Here is an 18,933-nt window from a genome sequence, read left to right as displayed (position 1 = left end):
ACACTCAACTGTTGTCTGTGACTGCGTTCATGCTATGTTGGCAGAGCTGAGGGTCCCAACAGAGACCATCACACAATACCTACTCTCTGGCCTTTTACAGAAAGTTTACCAACCCTGACCCCAACATAAGCCCAAACCACAAGAGAAGTCTGTCTTACACACCTCACCTTAGTAATTCAAGGAACCTTCAGGTGCTATGGCTTTGAGACGGAGTCTCCCTCACTCTGTCACCCAGGCTGGAGTGTAGTGGCACGATCTCGGCTCACTGCAACCTCTGCCTCCTGGGTTCAAGTGATTCTCTGGCCTCAGCCTCTGGAGTAGCTGGGACTGCAGGTGTCTGCCACCATGCCCAGCTAATTTTTGTGTTTTCAGTAGAGACAAGGTTTCACCATGCCGGCCAAGCTGGTCTTGAACTCCTGACCTCAAGTGATCCACCCATCTCAAGCCTCCAAAGTGCTGGGATTACAGGTGTGAGCCACCGCATCCAGCCCAGGTGCTATAGGTTTTATTGCGTTTGCTTTAACTGTGAAGGTGGTTTCAGAGTTAAGACTTTAAACTACTCACAATTTCCACCCCTGGCACCATAAACATTTGCCTCACAGCAAATGAGCGATGTTATATATGACGCCAAACGTCCTTGCTGTCTCGTGAAAGAGAAGCTGGGTTAGGGCCTCCATCAGGAAGAGATGGTGTCTAGACGTGGCTTCTCGCCACTGTCACGGTACCCACGTTGCAGGGGACTCTGCCGGGTTCCATAGTGTCTCCCTTGGGCTTTGCTCACAGCGTGAGCCACCGCGCCTGGCTGCTCTTCTCATTTTGAAACAAGACTGCTTCAGCTCGCTGCTCTTGTGTGTGAGGGCGCGGGAAGGGCCACTGTGACTGCAGGCCCTCGCTGTCACGCAGTGGTTTTCAGGGCCCCCTGCTGTGAAGACTCCAAATGCTGTCAACAGATGGCATCCACATCCCATAGAGGGAGAGGACACAATAGTCCCAGGGGTTACAGTCAGGCCAGCGAAGAGGAGTTCATTTTTCTTTCTTTAAAATTTCAGCTTGTCTCCCCAAAACTAGTTTAACAAACTCAAACTCCTGACACTGTAACTGGGAGTGAGTGGAAAAGGAAACGCGGCACACGACGGAAACATTACAACACGTTCTTTGGAAAAAGAGTCATTTAATATCTTAAGGGAGAGTAGGAACTTTCAGTTACCTAAGACTACAGCCAACCCCCAAGCCTAGAACAAAAACAAGCCACCTTAATGTTCGTTCAAAGACAAACCCACAGCGAACGGCTCTCACACCCCTGCTCTAACTCCTCTTTCTGGGGGAGGAAGGAGGGAAGGGCCAGGACCCCGGGGACCCTCACTCCCTCTTTCTATCACATGGGTCACAAGGCAGCTCTCAGAGCAGAAGGCACACACACTGCAGTGGAAGTTGAGAAAGGAAGTCCCTCCAAGGTACACACTGGCCGGGAGACCAGGAAACCGTGCCACGGAGCTGGAAGGCAGGGCTGATGAGGCAGTGCGAGGACCACGCCCACGACAGCGCCTTCCGCCCCGAGGGGCCTCGTGACACGTCAGGTCACATTTCCAGTCACCTTATTTGTATACAGTTCCCTCCTGGAAAACCTTTTATTTCTTAAGAGTAAATGTGACTAGTTAGAGGCAAAAAAAAAAAAAAAAAAAAAAAAGAAACGAAAACAAGAGACCCTGCCCCCGCAAAACGGAATTAGAAGGAAAAGTACATCTCAGTGAAACCTTGTTACAAATGCCAAGGTTTCCCAGGCCTGTTTCCAGGGAGAGTAGAAATCTTCCTCCACTTCCACGTCACTCACTGAATTATAATTTTTATAGAAAATTTTATTCAACATACAACATTTTCCAGCAAAAAGGCAATATACAGGAAGAGTTGGTGTACACTGCTCCCACAGAAACAACCCAAAAAATACCGGAAAAGGATGAAAAATAAGAGTGATTTGCTGATTCTATTTTACTGCACTCAAAACTAGACACGCAGTTGGCATTAGCTCCAAAATAAAAGGAAACAGGGCCGGGACTGAAATAAAACTACACACAATGAATATCAACATCAGTGAAATTCACTTGCAGACTCACCCAACAAAAAGGAACCTCCTCCCAGTGGCAAATTGTACATGTTCATTCATTAAATATACAATTTCATTTTTCCTTTTTTTTTTTCATTTTTAACTTTTTTACAAAGTCGACAGCTTACTAACCACTAGTGAGCATGCCCTCTTGCTAAAAGGCTTTCTTGCTGTCTGTTCCACTTTAACGAAATTCTATTTATAATTCTTTCACCTGCTCGAATGAACTGTTGAGATCATAAGCCTGCCAAGGCAGCAGAGTAAACCTTAATTGAATTTAACAACGTTTTCGATTTAATAAAAAGACCCCCACAATGTCTGTCCAGACTGTATTCAGTGCATCCACTTTGCAAAGGAGCTGCAGACAGTAGTGGCTGACGAGGTGAGACGAGTTTATTAAAAACCCCCAGGCAGCTGGAGGAGGAGAACCCGAGGAAGGGCCGACAATGCACACAATGAAGGGAAGAGCGCTATTTATTAGGTTGTGAGTTTCTCTGTTTTGCCTTTACAGATGCACAAAAGGTCATTGAAAATATAACTGAAGGAAATAGGTCAGACGAGCCTAAACACAAGACTTTCTAGCTGCAGGGCTGGTGCACCGGACCCCAGGAAGGCAGCCGAGCCACTCGTGCCCACTAGGGACAGCCCAGAGACCTTGAGCCAGGGACCCCCCGATCCACTAACCTCTTCTCCCCCATTGCGCTGACAGTTGCCTTGCACTGTGGTTACCATAAAATAACTCTCATTGGCATCCAAGCTTTATAAAAACACCTTCATTTTGCTCAAAAAGGGCAGTCAATAGATACAGAGAAGCCAAACTGAACAGCCTCAAGAAAATAAAATTAACACCAGCAGCGAATCCTCTTGCTGAAGACTTCGGCTAGAGGGCACGTGCACCAAAGTTCTAGGCTGTTAAGGGGCCACCCACACACCGTCCTCGCCTTGAACACACCAGCTTGGAAATCAGTTATGGATTTTAATGGCCTTTTCAAGGTAAGTGTAGCGACTCCTCTTTGGGGCTTTGTTGAAGTGGTCGAGCCCTAGCCAAGGCCGAGGATGAGACATATTACCTGGCAGGGATGAAGAAAAGCAAGTGAGGCCACAGAGCAGCCCTTGGAACCCCTCAACGGGGTGGTGGCCAGTGAGGCATGCATCCCCGTGGCTCCGCAAGGGGTAAGTTCGCAGGGAAGCCAGGACCTGAGCTGCACGCCCACCTGGAGCTAAGGAGGCCCACACCCTGACTGCGCCTCAGAGCCACTGCCCTCACAACCCTGAGTCTCAATCACCCTGCACACACGTGCAAGCTTCTCTCCTTGAAGAACTCACAGGTTACAAAGGATGTAAGGATCTGTTAAGAACTAGTAGGTTATGGAATGCTATTGCTCCTGGTTCCACAGGTCGCCCAGTGGAGAGAGAAGAGCTGACACTTGACCCTGGGGCTGCCCCTCCCAGCCCTAGACCACTTGTTTCTTAGTCTGAAACCCACACCAGCCCCCGGGGGGAGAACCCTTACCGGGCTGTGGCTCAAAGTCTTTCAAATTTACTTCATACTCGTCTTCATTTATGTACTGGTGTCGGCCCATCATTACAATTGCAAATTTAAACTAAAAGAAAAAAAATTAAAACTCCTCCGTTATTTCTGTATATCAGAAAACTCACATCTCTGGCAAAAAAGCCTGGGCCGCTATGCTAGGCTTTGTGAGCCTGTAGCCTGTGGCCCGCCAAGCCCCCAGGAGGCCCCAGCTGCACACCTTCTCAAACTCCTTCTCCTGGATGTCCAGCAGGCTCTGGATTCGCTTCATGACTTCTCGAAAATGCTCGCCCTGGAATGGCAAAGGACACGTGCTCACACGGTCACTCCCAGCAGCCCCGGGCCACGTCACGTGGCAGCCGCCAAAACCAATGCCCAACCCCAGCAGGAGCACAGATTCAGCAACAGCGGCCACTCAAAGGCTCCAGGTTTTGACGCGAGCCGCTCGGCCAACCACAACCTCATACCTGGTGAATCCTCAGCAAAAACGGGATTCCGAACGTTCCGAAGACCTCTTTGTGGAAATGCGCCACTGTGACAAGCATCTCATTCTCTTTGTCTATGTCCACCTGGTCCAAAGGGATTTCCTGGGGACACGGACGACAGACACAGTTCTGTTAAGTGCAAGTGACGTGGTCAAAGTGTCCACATCTCAATTCTCACATTACTCTAACCCGGAGGGTAAAGCCTGTTTTTGCTAAAAATGCCACACCTGGATCCAGCCAGAGTGATGGGCACTCATGGGAGTCTCAGCCAGAAGATATCCAAGTTTCTTCCCCCTCCCACAAAAAATGGAATTTTAAGAGGCCAAATACTGTATTATCCCGGTTCCTGTGGAAGTGTCAATAGCTCTAAATTCAAGTGATCCACAGTTTCTGTCTGGATTGGGTTGGTAACCCAAACTGAGGACTAATTTCTGTGCAAAAACACTGTAGGTCCACTCATGGAATCATATACCTCAATTACTGGTATAAAAACACAGACCAAGCTACTTCTACAACTTGCTGTGATATTTAAATATGCAGCAGATGGGGCTCATGAATTCTCTTTGGTGCCAACAGTGTCGGGGACAGATACCTCTATTCGAAACGTCCGGCTCGTTGCAGGAGATAAACATTCTAATAGTTCATCTTCTTGATGAACACCAATGATTTTGTAGCTTACAATTTCTAGCAGCCTGAACAGAGAGGAAAAAAAAAAAAAAAAACAGGGCAAAATGAAGTATATATATTCACATAAAAATAAAATGGTTTTCCAGAAAGAAACAAAGTTACCATGACATGCTTGTCCTTTTTTTTTTTTTTTTTTTTTGGAGACAGTCTCACTCTGTCGCCCAGGCTGGAGTGCAATGGCATGGTCTCAGCTCACTGCAACCTCTGCCTCCCGGGTTCAAGCGATTCTCCCACCTCAGCTTCCCGAGTAGCTGGGACTACAGGTGCGTGCCACCACACTGGGCTGATTTTTGTATTTTTAGTAGAGACAGGGTTTCACCATGTTGGTTGGCCAGGATGGTCTCAAACTCCCGACCTCGCGATCCGCCCGCCTCAGCCTCCCAAAGTGCTGGGATTATAGGCGTGAGCCACCACGCCTAGTGTTTTTTTTTTTTTTTTTAAAGAGGATCTGAAATATCAGAAACAGAGACTGGCGGCAAGGCAAGGAGAGGGGTCCCCTCGAAGAATAAGATTAAACGGCTCTGCTGGACAAAGTGGAAGTGGCCACATTTGGGCACAGAGATGTACAGACTGGGCCTCCGAAAGTTGTGTAAACCTTTCCCACAGAGAATTCACATTCAGCTGATTGAGGCGTTTTCCTCACTTACTCTTATTAGGTAACAGATTAGGGTCTCACTGTTTAATAATTGTTTTATTAAAACTAAAGAAAGTTTGGGAACCAAATGGCCCCAAAAGCCATTTGTCCTCCAAGCAACTACACAGCAAAGCAGTGAGAATCATGCCCATCTCTCTGAAATAATCAATTCAGGGGCTTCTTTCTACAGCCCAAATGTTGGCTAGATGGATCACAAGTGACTCAATCTGTCAAATACAAAATCAAGAGTCACCCTTTCCAGTTTCAGTTCGTCATTCAAATGGAATCATATCCTTCCTCTGTTTGGCTTTTCTCTGGGAATTGCGCCTTTTTACTACAGCTAATGTTATCAGAAGGTACAAGGGGAAGGACGAAAAACATGGCTTAATTGTGAAACACGGCATAACCCTCTGCACCACACCGGCTTGAGGGTTACCCCTGAGACTTGAAAAACTGGAGCAACACTGGATCTGTGTTGAGCTTCTGTGCAACTGTCTTTGCAATTGAGGCACACCCCACTGAGTCGGGGAACGATGCGCATGGATCCCGGCTGGGTGATTTCCACCAACACAACTGCAGAGGTCAGCGTTACTGCCACCCCTAACTAACCGTCCACAATTGGGCTCAAGAAATACTTGCCTAAGTTTCCCTGATGCTTTCTCCCCAAGCTCCACGGCCTTTTTACATTCTTCTAACAGGTCCCGGACACACCCATGCTTGTCTGGATATAGTGTTATTTCCTAAGTAATGAAAAGATAAAATAAGTGCTTTCAAGAAAGCATAAAAGGTCTGCTACCACAAAGGAAGAGAGGAGAAAGTTGCATCATTCTCAACTGTCCCCAGCTGGCCCGCATGTTCTTGCTGTCATTCCCACCCCAACTCCCTCATCTGTGAATTCACTCACAGTGAGAACACTGGCCCTAATCTAGAACCAACCAAATACTGACAGGAGCTTAACAAAAGTGGCCTTGATGCAAAAAACCTGTCATTTACAGAACACTTTCTCAGGAAATGATCCCGAGGGGTCACCCACGGCCTTCCCAACTCTCAGCAAAATGAGAGAGGAACGCTGGTCCAGATACAAGACCAGAGGCAGACTGTGGGCCTTCAGGGAGCTCAGTTCTACAAAGGTGAGGCTATTTATGTCTCAAATTTTCCCTCTATACTTGTAGAGCTAGAAAGGGTGAGAGACTTGGCATCCAAATAGGCACGCAGACTTTTTTGAAGAACCACCTAATGCCTGTAATGCCAACACTCTGGGAGGCCGAGGCAGAAGGATGCTTAAGCCCAGGAGCTCAAGATCAGTCTGGGCAATATAGTGAGACCCTGTCTCTACAAAAAAATATATATATAAAAATGAGCTGGGCGTGGTGACATACACCTGTAATCCTAGCTACTTGGGGGGCTGAGGTGAGAAGATCACTTGAGCCCAGGAGGTCTAGGCTGTCGTGGGCTGTGATGGTGCCACTGCACTCCAGCCTGGGTGACACAGCGAGACCCTGTCTCAAAAAGAACCACCTAAAATGTGGCTGGGTGTGTCTTCTGTTTAGAGCAAGCATGTGACACGAGCTGTCTACACTAGCAGCTTGGGGAGTAAGCGCAGAGTCAAGGACTGCTCCATTCACAGGCCTGCTGGACTCCCTGAGATCAGGCCGTGGCAGGAATAGCTGGAGAAGGATCCTCCCCATCAGCCAAGTGGCAATGCGCAAGCATCACAGTGGGACCCGGGAGGGAAGGGCTGGCTGCTGAATGGTTCCTTAGCTCAAAATGTGATGCACCCCAGAGGCCTCAGGAGGCAGGAAAGACTGGCCCAGGGATCCCCCAGCCCCCCTCATGTGCTGTTGTTTAGTGCTTTTCTTTGGTGTCTTAGTTTTCAATGTCTAGAAACAGGTAGAAATAATAAGCAAGTTCCAATAAAAATTAAAATTCATAGTATTAAAAAAACTTACCTCTTCCCTAAATTGGCTGTTTAACCATATACATTTAAAACTTCGCCTGTTCTCAAAGTCTGTGATTTTCATCTTAAGCTATTAAGAAAAGAAAGATTCACATCAGATACCGTCACCAAAACCCCAAGCCTTCTCTTTATGACCCATAGTTACATTAATTTGGACTCATACCTGCTGATAGTAAAGTTTCTTAGGTTGTCTAGGCTTGAAGAACTGTAGAAGATCTCTTAAAGTACCTTCATAATTATGTCTAAGAGGATTACCTGGGCCATCCCTATAACTACACAAGAAAACAGCATATAAATAAATGACTTGTTTATTTGCCTAAAAACAAATATCTGTGAGTGAGCATAAAAGCAAACCGCTGGCCTTACACCTGGTCTTGAAATTTGGACCTAGCATGGGGTTTAACTTAATACTCCTGTTTCCCGAGAACTAAGTCCCACTCGCTTTCACACTTGAATGCTCTCTGCAATAGTGACAAAACACACAGCAGCCTGGCAGGACTGACCAGCTGGACACATGGGAGATGCACTGAGGATGTATCTAAAGTCAGTCTGGCTGTGGATGAGGCTGTCAATTATTTTAACATCTCAGAGTAATGTGGTCAAGATGTGAGTGGTGACAATTCTGAAACTACGCAAGGAATGGCATGTCAGGTGAAATGGCGAGCTAATTATTAAAATTAGTTCCAAGATGTTTCAATGAACTGTGGAAAGCATGCAGGCAAGACCAAGCAAGTGTCCGTGCATGCGACTTACCCTTGAGACTTGAAAAACTGGAGCAACATTGGATCTGTGTTGAGCCTCTGTGCAACTGTCTTCGCAACCTGAGACACAGAAAGGAAGGTTCACATTTTGGGAAAAAATTGAAACTTGGTCATAAACTTCATGATTAATTACTTAAAATGTGCTATGAGCAGCCTGAATGTAAATTCCCTAGAAATTTATTAAACAGGAATACACTATATTATTCCTTAATGAATCACCATGGGAGTGGCATATCTGATAAAGATAACTTTGAAAAGGTTTTCACTTTTAATGGTGAGGTCTACAGGTTCTTTCTTGATGGCGATTATTCTAGCTCCCATGGCAACATCGGCCTGAATCCACTTCAGTGGGAGATTTCCTTGGACATAGCCCCTTCTGAACCAAAACCATGAGATAGCTTCTTCAACAAGCATTTTAAGAAAGAAATTTGCCTTTCTGCAGTGGGATCTGAAGAGGAAAGGAGCATTTATTAAATACCTGAAAATAATTCATTCTATTTGATAACGTAACCACAAATCCAGGATCATTAGGGATTGTTTTATCACAGAAAATGACATCAACGCGGTGGTAGAGATCTCGGAAATACTCCTTTGCGGTGGGTAATTCACTGTTATCATTTTCAGGGTCATCCCTGGTGGAGGGAGAAAGTTTGCAGTCTGAATCAAAGTCCATCATGGCAGGGGGTAGCTGGTAAAAATGGCATCATCTTTTACACAACAGTGACACCAACAGGCTCTCTTGCAAGATAAATTCAGGTTCCCCTTTGAAGGGGCCAGGCATCTGCCTGAACTCCCTCTGTAAGTGAGGCAAGTATGTATGGGGATGCACTGAGCCAGGCGGAAAGTAGTGGCTTTACATTTTCATCCCACTACAAAACAAAACCCCCTTAGGTAACAGCACCTGCTCTCCTCTACAGGAGCAGACTCGGACGCAGTGTCTTGCCCACGGACCTGACAGGTGGTGGGAGCCCAGTCTCTAACCATGAGTCAGCAAATCTGGGCTTTCCTGTGCCATCGAGCCACTTTCAGACACTGAGTGTCTAAGACCAAAGACTGGCTGGTTTACATGAAGACAGACTGAAATGAATTACCCAAGTAGGTACATTCTAAGGAGTTTCGATTTCATAAGTCTTAGGGGAATGAAGCAATTGTTCCCACTCTGCTAATAGTTGCCACGTGCACTTGAGACATTTTAAGGAATTTTTACGGAATTGAGAAGAGCTTTATGAGATGAAAATTGTTCACCACACCTAATTTCAAAACCCAGAGAAAGCCTGTCAACAGAGTTACGTTAAAAAAACAAAAACAAAAACGTGGCTCAGGATCTAGGTACAAATGTTTCTTGGTTTTACAACTTAAAAAAATCCTGAAATTAGTACAAAGTGATACAATCCTTCACAAAGTACATACTTCTGAAATACTATGATGTCACCATCCATTAGTTCATCAAGGGCTTTATCAAGAGACACGTCATAGTCCTGAATTCTCTCTGTTAAATTCGGTTTAACTTCCTACAGTGAAAGATATAAAATTGTTACATTGCAAAGTTTGTCTAACGTTTAATATGGCCAGATAGTCTTCCATGTACTTAAGTATTTTCTCTACACCCAACTCTATCCACGTTTTAAGTTAAAATGTTAACGAGAAAAGCTAAATAAATAAATCCACAAATATGTAACAATCAGATTTGATTCTCAAACAGGTAAAAAGAAAAAAAAATCACAAATCTAAATATGTCATTCTCAAGATCATCTGAGGCCCTGAGTTAGCTGGTAGACCTAACGCTGTAACAAATTCGGGGTAAAAAGAACAAACAAAACCCTCCACATACTACTAAGAATATACTAATTATGGAAAAATAAACCATTCAAACCTCATAGAGGATAAGGCTAGTATCTTGAATAAATCCTGCTCTGTCACACATAACTGGGAGCAAGTCACCTAGGAGAAAGAAGATATTTTAAATGTGTAGCTGTAATGTACTGCGCAAAATCTACTCAGAAGGTAAGTGCACGAAGGACTTACGTATTTTACAGGATATTGGTGTGTAGATATGCCCACAGTAATTCAAGCTCCGCGTTTTGGGATCATACATCTTCAAAAATAACATTACATCATCTACAAGGTTAATAAACAAGTTTTGTTAAGATCCAAACACTCAGCACAATGCTTAAAAAACAAACAAACAAAAAAAACAAAAAAAAAACAGTAAGCTGAATAGCTCAATGACAAGTGAAATGACAGCTTAAGGTACCCAAAAGTTACTTCAGATGTGGCTTATTCACGAAGCTGAGGCTATGACCGCTGAGTTTCCAAACATCAGACCCATGGAAACCCACTACATTTAGACAGTCAAGACGGTACTGAGTGCAGCAAACTTAGAATTCCTAGTTCTGAGACCTGGCACTGACTGGCTGGAAGAGCGTTGCCACGGGAAGATTGCGCATGGTCTTGTGTCTTTGCCAGAAGTGACCACTCACAGCAATAGAAGTCTGTCATTTTATAGCAAGGGTCAGCAAATTCCGATCCACCTGTTTTGTCGATAAAGATGTACTGGAAGACAGCCAGCCCGTTCATTTACATATTCTTTGTGGCCGCCTTAGTACAGACAGAAAGGCCTGAAACGCCTGAGATATTGCCTATCTGGTCCCTGACAGACAACGTTTGCAACCCTGCTCTTTAGGATCTGACCAATGTGATTAGCACAGCACAGCAGCTGAGACTGAAGACAGAACAGGACGGCCCCACGTGACTGCTACTGTCTCCGGGCCTCACAGGAAACTCGCAGCCAAGTCAGTCTTTGACTTCATCAGGAAGTCTACTGAGCATTTGTGGAATTGATCAACAGATCTTTCTGCAAGGGAAGAAGGCTTAACCCTGTGTGTTTAGAACAACAATCCAGGAATCCAACGCTACTGCTCTAAGTGCAGGCAGGCGTCTCGTGGGCACTTACGATCTTTATCAAACTTGGGTAAGGTCGCTCCACTAGCAGCCAGCTCGGGATCAACTGTTTCCAGGAATATTGTCCAAGGGTTTTCATTATCACTGAGCTCAATCATCTATTTCCAAAAGAGACGCTGATTTTAGAAGAGTCTAATGGCTTAGGTGACAGAGCGAAAAACTACAGTCAAGTACTGAAGAAAACGTCCAATTCTAGTTAAGTGGACCAAAAGGGAAACAAGCTGCACTAAGTGCAGAGGACTAACGCCTTCTGCACGGTTCCAAACCAGATACGCTATTAACAATATTTACTGTTTTATTGCCGTCGGCTTCATTATCTAACATTGCTGGCCGTTTTGTTCCATTACTCCTTGCTTGCATGGGCCACAATCGAATTTGATCTTGTGGAAATCCCTGAAAAAATATTAATAGATTAAAATAAAAACACGCTCATATTTTAGTCCTCTATATTACACACACGTATATATATACATATACATATATATACATATACATATATAGTCAATGTTAAGACTGGGATTGTAGGCCAGGTGCTGTGGCTCATGCCTGTAATCCCAGCACTTTTGGAGGCCGAGGCAGATGGATCACGAGGTCGGGAGTTCAAGACCAGCCTGGCCAACAGGGTGAAATCCCGTCTCTACTAAAAATACAAAAATTAGCTGGGCATGGTGGCAGGTGCCTGTAATCCCAGCTACTCGGGAGGCTGAGGCAAGAGAATTGCTTGAAACCGAAAGGCGGAGGTTGCAGTGAGCCGAAATCGCGCCACTGGGCAACAAGAGTGAAACTCTGTCTCAAAAAAAAAGAAAAAAGACTGTGATTGTAAGAAAAAGAATTCTAATTCTTCCCCGGTTGATTTGGACACCTGTGACTTATCCTTCAGGATCAAATGCCCATTTACAAAAATAAAGAGGGGGTTGGGGGTGCAGGAAGTGGAGTGGGAGATGAGGGGAGATGAGGAAAAGGGGTGGAAACATGTCTGCAAAATCCTGTGGGTTCCCCTGTGCAGGAGTCACGGGCTCAACGGTTTTCTTGCACTTTCTCAGGCAGGAAATGTTCCTGGGTCACTCTCCTCACTGTTAGGCAGTGGCGGGACACAGCATCTACCCCCAAAGGCAGTTAGTATTTTCTAGTGACACGGAAGGAAGGTGGACCTTAGGAGCCAGGGTGGGATATGTCCACAGGACCGGTACGTACCATGGTCTGAGAGAGGCTCTGAACAAACTCAGCAAGCGAGGAATTCTTCAATACTTTGAACACAGTGTATTTCACTTTTTCTTCATCGTACATGTCATTTCCTTGGTGGCCACAAAACTGGTCCTCTGCGACTATCTGAAAATATGTATGAAAACACAGAAAAGACTTGACAACTGACAAAAAACGAGTCCACACTGAACACATTTAAACACTAAAATGCTGAAAACTCATTTTTTTGTTCCAAAGAAACTTCTTCACAAGACCAATGAAGAAAAACAGCATAAAATAACCAAAACTTCAATCAGGTATTTATTTAGAAACAGAGGTTGTAGGCGGGGCGCGGTGGCTCATGCCTGTAATCTCAGCACTTTGGGAGGCCGAGGCGGGCGGATCACCTGAGGTCAGGAGTTCCGAGACCAGCCTGATCAACAAGGAGAAACCCTGTCTCTACTAAAAATACAAAATTAGCTGGGTGTGGTGGCACATGCCTGTAATCCCAGCTACTAGGGAGGCTGAGGCAGGAGAATCGCTTGAACCCGGGAGGCAGAGGTTGAGGTGAGCAGAGATCGCGCCACTGCACTCAAGCCTGGGCAACAAGAGTGAAACTCTGTCTCAAAAAAAAAAAAAAAAGATAAAAAAGAAATGGAGGCTGTGTTTCACTGCAATAACTTAACTCACCTATAAATTGGACCTAGCTAGACAGCCAACCGTGAGATGACCTCCTCCCTTTCTCCAACCCCCTCAGTACTTTTTGAAGCAACCTGACGTGCACTTGATCACTACTCTGTCTGGTGGCCAGACTTCTGACACCCAAGTCTTTACTCCTGAACTGGCTCTGCCTGCCACCAACAGTGCCAGGTGTTACAAATACTCAGGCAGCTGCCCAGAGCAGCTCAGGGCACAACAGTCCCGGTTTGTGTATCAGGAACTATTCTGGGGCTGAGACCAAGCTCAGGAGAGCACATGGAGCAGCTTCTCTCTTGGCAGCTGCCCTGCTGTGCAGTGACTCAAGGGTCCCAGAGGGGTGGGAGCTGACCTGCACTTGTGTACAGAGATGGGTGCCCTGCTGCATGGTGACCTGGGAGACCCAGACGGGCGGGGGTTGACCTGCACTTGCGTACAGAGATGGGTGCCCTGCTGCATGGTGACCTGGGAGACCCAGAGGGGCGGGGGCTGACCTGCACTTGCGTACAGAGACGGGTGCCCTGCTGCATGGTGACCTGGGAGACCCAGAGGGGCGGGGGCTGACCTGCACTTGCATATAGAGATGAGCTTCCTGCCGCTCCTTCCGCTTCTGAGCCTCGATCCTTTTCTCTTCTTGTAATCGCTCCACCAACTGCTGAGGAATATCATGGTCGGTGACCGCCTGTAAAACTTCACCTGCAGGACAAAGGCATCCTCTTTGACCTCTGCAGATGGACTTTCCCCTCCTTAGAAGCTTCCGATTCTAGGTCATCATTAATAAAATAATCTATTAGGCTGGGCGTGGTGGTTCACACCTGTAATCCCAGCACTTTGGGAGGCCGAGGACGGCCGATCACCAGATCAGGAGATCAAGACCATCCTGGCTAACATGGTGAAACCTCATCTCTACTACTAAAAAACAAACAAAAACAAAAACAAAAAAACAAAAAAACAAAAACAAAAAATTAGCCAGGCGTGGTGGCGGACACCTGTAGTCTCGGCTACTCAGGAGACTGAGACAAGAGAGTGGTGAGAACCCAGGAGGCGGAGCTTGCAGTGAGCCGAAATCACGCCATTGCACTCCAGCCTGGGCAACAGAGCAAGACTCCATCTCAAAAAAAATAAATAAAATAAAATAATCTATTAACGTGAAATTACTTGGTACCATGAGTCTGCATCGAAACGTGCAAACCCAACCCTACTCGTTTCTGGGCTGCTGTGAATACAGTGGAATAAGCGTAAAATGTGTTTGGACATAAAAGGATATTGGGGATTCATGGTACAAATGTCCAAGTCCACCACAGTAAAGAACAGAACAAAAGTGAACGCCACTCACTCAGTTTTGATTCCCTGATATAGACTAACATGTAAGCATTAGTGCAGTGTCGAACAGACAGGTCGTCATCGTGACCCCCATAATTGTGCTCAATTGCTTCCTCTTTAGTACACCTTGACACCACGTCGTCATCAAATTTACACCACTGCAAGGAAAGCAACACACATCAGCAGCGATCAAGCACTGTGACAAGCACCCAACACTAGAAGGCAGCGTTGTTCTAAAATGTGTGAACTTCTAGGTATGCCCCTAGTTGAAAAAATATCCATGTGTATACTTACACAACCTGATGGGGTGTGCTAGGCAGGCAGCGCCTCAGGCATCCGCTCATACGATTCACTAGGACCTGCGCAGTCCCCATTCAACATTCTGTGGGCGCTGCTACCATAAGCCCAAAGGCAATTTTTATAATCTACTCAAATAGCCCATTTTCCACTTACATTCAATCTACTGACACTATCAACTCTTTACAGAATTAAAAAGGGCATACTGAGCACACCAAATGAGAGCTCAAATTTTATCCTTTAGTTATAAAATTAAATGGGCTGTTTTATCCTATCCCATGGCATTTTATGGAATCAAGTTAAGGGCCAGACTGAAGTCAACATAGCATGTTCCTAACAGTTATCTTCTCATCTGCGTTGTGGATGGAGCCATATTAAACAGTGACGAACGCTGCTGTTACAGGCACTCTTCACTGTTCTCTCGTGCTGTCGGGTCCCTCCATCAAATCCCCTTGGCAGGAGCTGGGTGCAGCCCTGTGGTCTTGGGGGTAGATTCCAAGATCCTCATCTGCCAAATGAGTATGGCGCCCTGTACACTCCCAAGACTGGTGGTGAAGACTGCATGAGATCCCCATGAGAGGAAACAAGGGACGACCACGGGGCATGCAGAGGGACATGCGACCAGCCAGCCTCCCCGACTGGGCCCACGGCATGGGTAATTATCCCACGAGCATTCCGAAGAAAATATAAGTGTCTCATATGAGATATAAGGGATTCTGTAGGGCCCAACATTGATTACTAACAAACAGAAGCACAAATGCTAATTCACTACTTACCTTCAAATCTCAGCAATTAAATGGATGGGAAAATAGCACTTAGCAGCCAAAGAATACACAGATCAGTTAGGGGTCCCTGACAAGGTTCCGAGTAGGAACCAGAACAGGCTGAAGCAGAGCTTCAGTGTTAACTTTCTGATGAGCTCGCATTCAGCCCTGGGTCCCAGCACTTACTTTGCCATCCCCTTTGGGGTTTAGATAAACCACATAATGTCCACCATGATTATCTCCACTATGAACCAGGACTGCATGAAGAATATAATTTGCAGGGTCCTTAGGATCTGTTTTTTGCAAAAATTCATCGAGTGGTAACTGCTCTGGGAATTCAAACCTATTAGAAAACATTTTAAAAGAAATTCAGTATTAATTTACACACACAAAAAATCACACTTTACAGTAAGAAAGGCCATTTAATGTATTGGCTCATCTTTAATGGGATAAGCATGAATTCCTTGGGAAGGCCTATGAAGTACATAACGTAATCCCTACTCGATAGAAATAATTTTTCCTAGTCAACATAAATATACACTATGAATAATTTAGGGTGGGGGAATTCCAAATATATCAAGAAATGATTCTGAAGGTCGAGAGGTTAAGACTACTAAGGATATCTGCAAACTGAGAAACATGAAAAAATTCAGACAGACATGTAAAAGTATTTCCCTTCCCACTCTGAATACTGATTTAGTTTTAATATTCTACAGACATCCTGAAATTGACCTAGTTTTAACTGGCTCTACAAATTTTGATTTACTTGACCAAATTTCACCATCGGTGTTGCAAAATTAACAGAGGCAGGAAGGCAAGTTAGATGGGTAGGGACTGGTCCCAAGCACAGCATGCACCCGGCCTGCGAAGCAGCCACCGCTCAGCTCACAGCCCCTGCGGCCTTCAGGAATGGTGGCCTTAAGTTGCCAAATCTTCTGATTCCTAAATGATGCCCAAATCTGTACATTTATGTGAAATCTCACAATTTAAAAAATGTTTGCCACTGGCTCCAATAAAAACAAAAACAGAGTGAGGATCCAAAGAAACATACCAACAGGTTGGAATTGGTCTGAAGGCTGCCAGTTTGTGAGTTCTGGCTGAGACAGTTTCTGACCACGGTAAAGACTGAATGGGTGACCAAAGGCTCAGCTGGTGGCAAGTAAAGTGATTTGATTACACTCTCCCTCAAACCTGAAGGCTGAATGACCAACCTATATTCCAAACAAAGCTGGTGCTCAAACTAATCAGGATAAAAATACTGTATTCTAAATCAGATAAGGTAGTGCACATTGTCACTCCTGCATCTGGTATTTTAACAATCTAAAAAACTACTTGTGGCCAGGTGTGGTGGTTCACGCCAGTAATCCCAGCACTTTGGGAGGCTGAGGCCAGCAGATCACTTGAGACCAGCCTGGCCAGCATGGTGAAACCCTGTCTCTACTAAAAATACAAAAATTAGCCAGGTACTTGGAAGGCTGAGGCCGGAGAATCGCTTGAGCCCAGCAGTTCAAGGCTGCAGTGAGCCATGATCATGCCACTGCACTCCAGCCTGGGCGACAGAGCAAGACTCTGTCTCGAAAACATAATAAAACAAAACAAATAAAAATAAAATAACTACTTGTAACTGGCATACAAACAACTACTTTAGCATTCTTGAAAACTCTAGCACATTCTAGAAGTTGACACCAACTGAGAGATAACAAAATAGTGGAAAATCCTATTTAAACAAATACACTATAAGTCCCCTCTGAAATAACATTTAGAATCGGTCAAAATTAAATTTATTAGAAATCCTGTGAATGCAAGATCTGTGAAGCAGAAACAACCCCATCCTTGTGGACTTAAATCAGCCACAGCTGAGAGCAGGGCTCGGACCGGGCAAAGCATCCTGAAAGGGGAAATGGACTTGGCAGAGGTGACCTCTGAAACTTGACATAAAATCATGCCTTTAACACTGCTGTTCTTGGAACACAGAGGTAGAAGGGAAATCTAAATAAATCAGATGTGGGACTGAAAATATAAAGATTGAGGAAAGCACTGAGACTAACCCCTAGACCAGCATGATGATGAAATCTTAACTTTATATCCCACTATAGATTACCTATCATTGATCTTGATATTTTGGTCCGTCTGAGGGTCATACATAAATCTCATCAGTTGTAGATGTAACACTGGTGGCAATGTTAGGAATTTCACACCTTTCTCTGCTTCCTAAACATTGAAAAAGAAATACAAATGTAGTTAGCCTCTACTTACTCCCACAAGCAATGAAAGCAACAGCGGTTCAGCAAGATTGGAACGTGTCTGGGGACTCTGGAGACAAAGGCAGGGAAGTTTAGGTGTCCATTTAGGGCATCTTTGAAATGTTTTCTTTAGGTCTCTTTATGGGTCTCTTTATTAAAATAATGCTGCACCAGCATTGACTGTGAGAGATTCTCTTACCTTGGATTATATTCTAACTTGATGCCCAGCAATTGGGGAAGAAATGGTTAAGAAAATTTAGACCGTCGTTTGCTGCTGTATTATACAGTCATTAAACACTGTGCAAATTATGGAGATCCACAGAAAAATCGTTACATGGAAAATCAGAAAACTCTCGTTACAATTATGCAAGATTAGGTATGCTTATGAAATGCTCAAACAGAACAAGCAGCAATGAACTGTGATGGGTCGGCAAGATTATAAACTTCCTTTCCTTGGGCTCTTTGATGTTTGCATAAGAACCCATATATCACAGGGCACGCCCTTAGTGCTTATGGTTCAATCCCACTTCTAAGAAAATGTTCTGATTCAGTGTCAGCAAGGCCCTTCCCCAGCTGACTGCCGGACTCTGTGGGACAGGACACCCCAACTTCTCAACAAGCCTTCTCTGGGGACACCGGACTCTACAGCTCTCGCCCCGCTCTCCCTCTGCTCCATCTTGGCCAGCTCTTTGTTCCTCAGTAAAACCAGGCTTTGCCAATCTCAACCGTGGCCAGGCGGTCAGAGTCGCTCACTGCATGTCTGACTCATCGCTCGATTTCCAATGCAGACCTTCCTTCTGGCTGGAAACCCACCTGCCCAGCAGCCAGCGAGAGACCTGGAGGAACTGGGGGCCATGACAAAGCGCACCCATATGCCAAGGTTCTTTGGTATACATGAGCTCATTTAAGAAGACAGAGCTATCTCGGGAAAGACAAAAACAGACCTCAGGCGCCCACCCCACAATGGGGAAGGGCCTGTTTTTAACACAGTCTGAAAGATAAAAGGATTCTGTCTCCACGACTGTCCACTGAGGCTTTGACTCAAATAAACATTGCTCAACCAGACCGTAAAACATCCAGAATAGAGAACAATAATTCTTGTGAATAGACCAGAATATTTCTTAATGACACCAAGCTGCCAAAGTTCTCATTAAAAAGCAACTTTTTGGCCGAGCGCAGCGGCTCACATCTGTAATCCCAGCACTTTGGTAGGCCGAGGCAGGCGGATCACAAGGTCAGGGGTTTGAGACCAGCCTGGCCAATATGGTCAAATGCCATCTCTACTAAAAATACAAAAATTAGTTGGGCATA

The 18,933-nt window shown here is 45.2% G+C and overlaps 1 protein-coding gene across 3 annotated transcripts in view; it reads right to left on the bottom strand.

Moving 5' to 3' along the window:
• Nucleotides 1-2,557: 2,557 nt before the first annotated feature.
• Nucleotides 2,558-18,933, bottom strand: part of USP7 (ubiquitin specific peptidase 7) — a 238,225-nt gene continuing 221,849 nt past the window's right edge. For all 3 annotated transcript variants that reach the window (XM_058433875.1, XM_032144510.2, XM_032144511.2), the window contains 20 exons: nucleotides 17,481-17,590; nucleotides 15,566-15,722; nucleotides 14,332-14,476; nucleotides 13,561-13,691; nucleotides 12,312-12,446; nucleotides 11,409-11,510; nucleotides 11,110-11,215; nucleotides 10,182-10,274; nucleotides 10,030-10,097; nucleotides 9,567-9,667; nucleotides 8,635-8,788; nucleotides 8,149-8,216; nucleotides 7,559-7,667; nucleotides 7,388-7,465; nucleotides 6,078-6,178; nucleotides 4,710-4,809; nucleotides 4,100-4,219; nucleotides 3,853-3,924; nucleotides 3,615-3,705; nucleotides 2,558-3,171 (listed from right to left, as the gene is read on the bottom strand). In XM_058433875.1, the coding sequence (XP_058289858.1) occupies nucleotides 3,065-3,171; nucleotides 3,615-3,705; nucleotides 3,853-3,924; nucleotides 4,100-4,219; nucleotides 4,710-4,809; nucleotides 6,078-6,178; nucleotides 7,388-7,465; nucleotides 7,559-7,667; nucleotides 8,149-8,216; nucleotides 8,635-8,788; nucleotides 9,567-9,667; nucleotides 10,030-10,097; nucleotides 10,182-10,274; nucleotides 11,110-11,215; nucleotides 11,409-11,510; nucleotides 12,312-12,446; nucleotides 13,561-13,691; nucleotides 14,332-14,476; nucleotides 15,566-15,722; nucleotides 17,481-17,590 (2,148 nt within the window). In that variant the 3' untranslated portion in view covers nucleotides 2,558-3,064. The remainder of the gene's footprint in view (nucleotides 3,172-3,614; nucleotides 3,706-3,852; nucleotides 3,925-4,099; nucleotides 4,220-4,709; nucleotides 4,810-6,077; nucleotides 6,179-7,387; nucleotides 7,466-7,558; nucleotides 7,668-8,148; nucleotides 8,217-8,634; nucleotides 8,789-9,566; nucleotides 9,668-10,029; nucleotides 10,098-10,181; nucleotides 10,275-11,109; nucleotides 11,216-11,408; nucleotides 11,511-12,311; nucleotides 12,447-13,560; nucleotides 13,692-14,331; nucleotides 14,477-15,565; nucleotides 15,723-17,480; nucleotides 17,591-18,933) is intronic.

This window comes from Hylobates moloch, unplaced genomic scaffold, assembly GCF_009828535.3.
Source record: "Hylobates moloch isolate HMO894 unplaced genomic scaffold, HMol_V3 SCAFFOLD_23, whole genome shotgun sequence".
NCBI lineage: Eukaryota > Metazoa > Chordata > Mammalia > Primates > Hylobatidae > Hylobates > Hylobates moloch.
The sequence above is the reverse complement of the archived record's forward strand: the minus strand, read 5'-3'. Positions and strand labels throughout refer to the sequence as shown.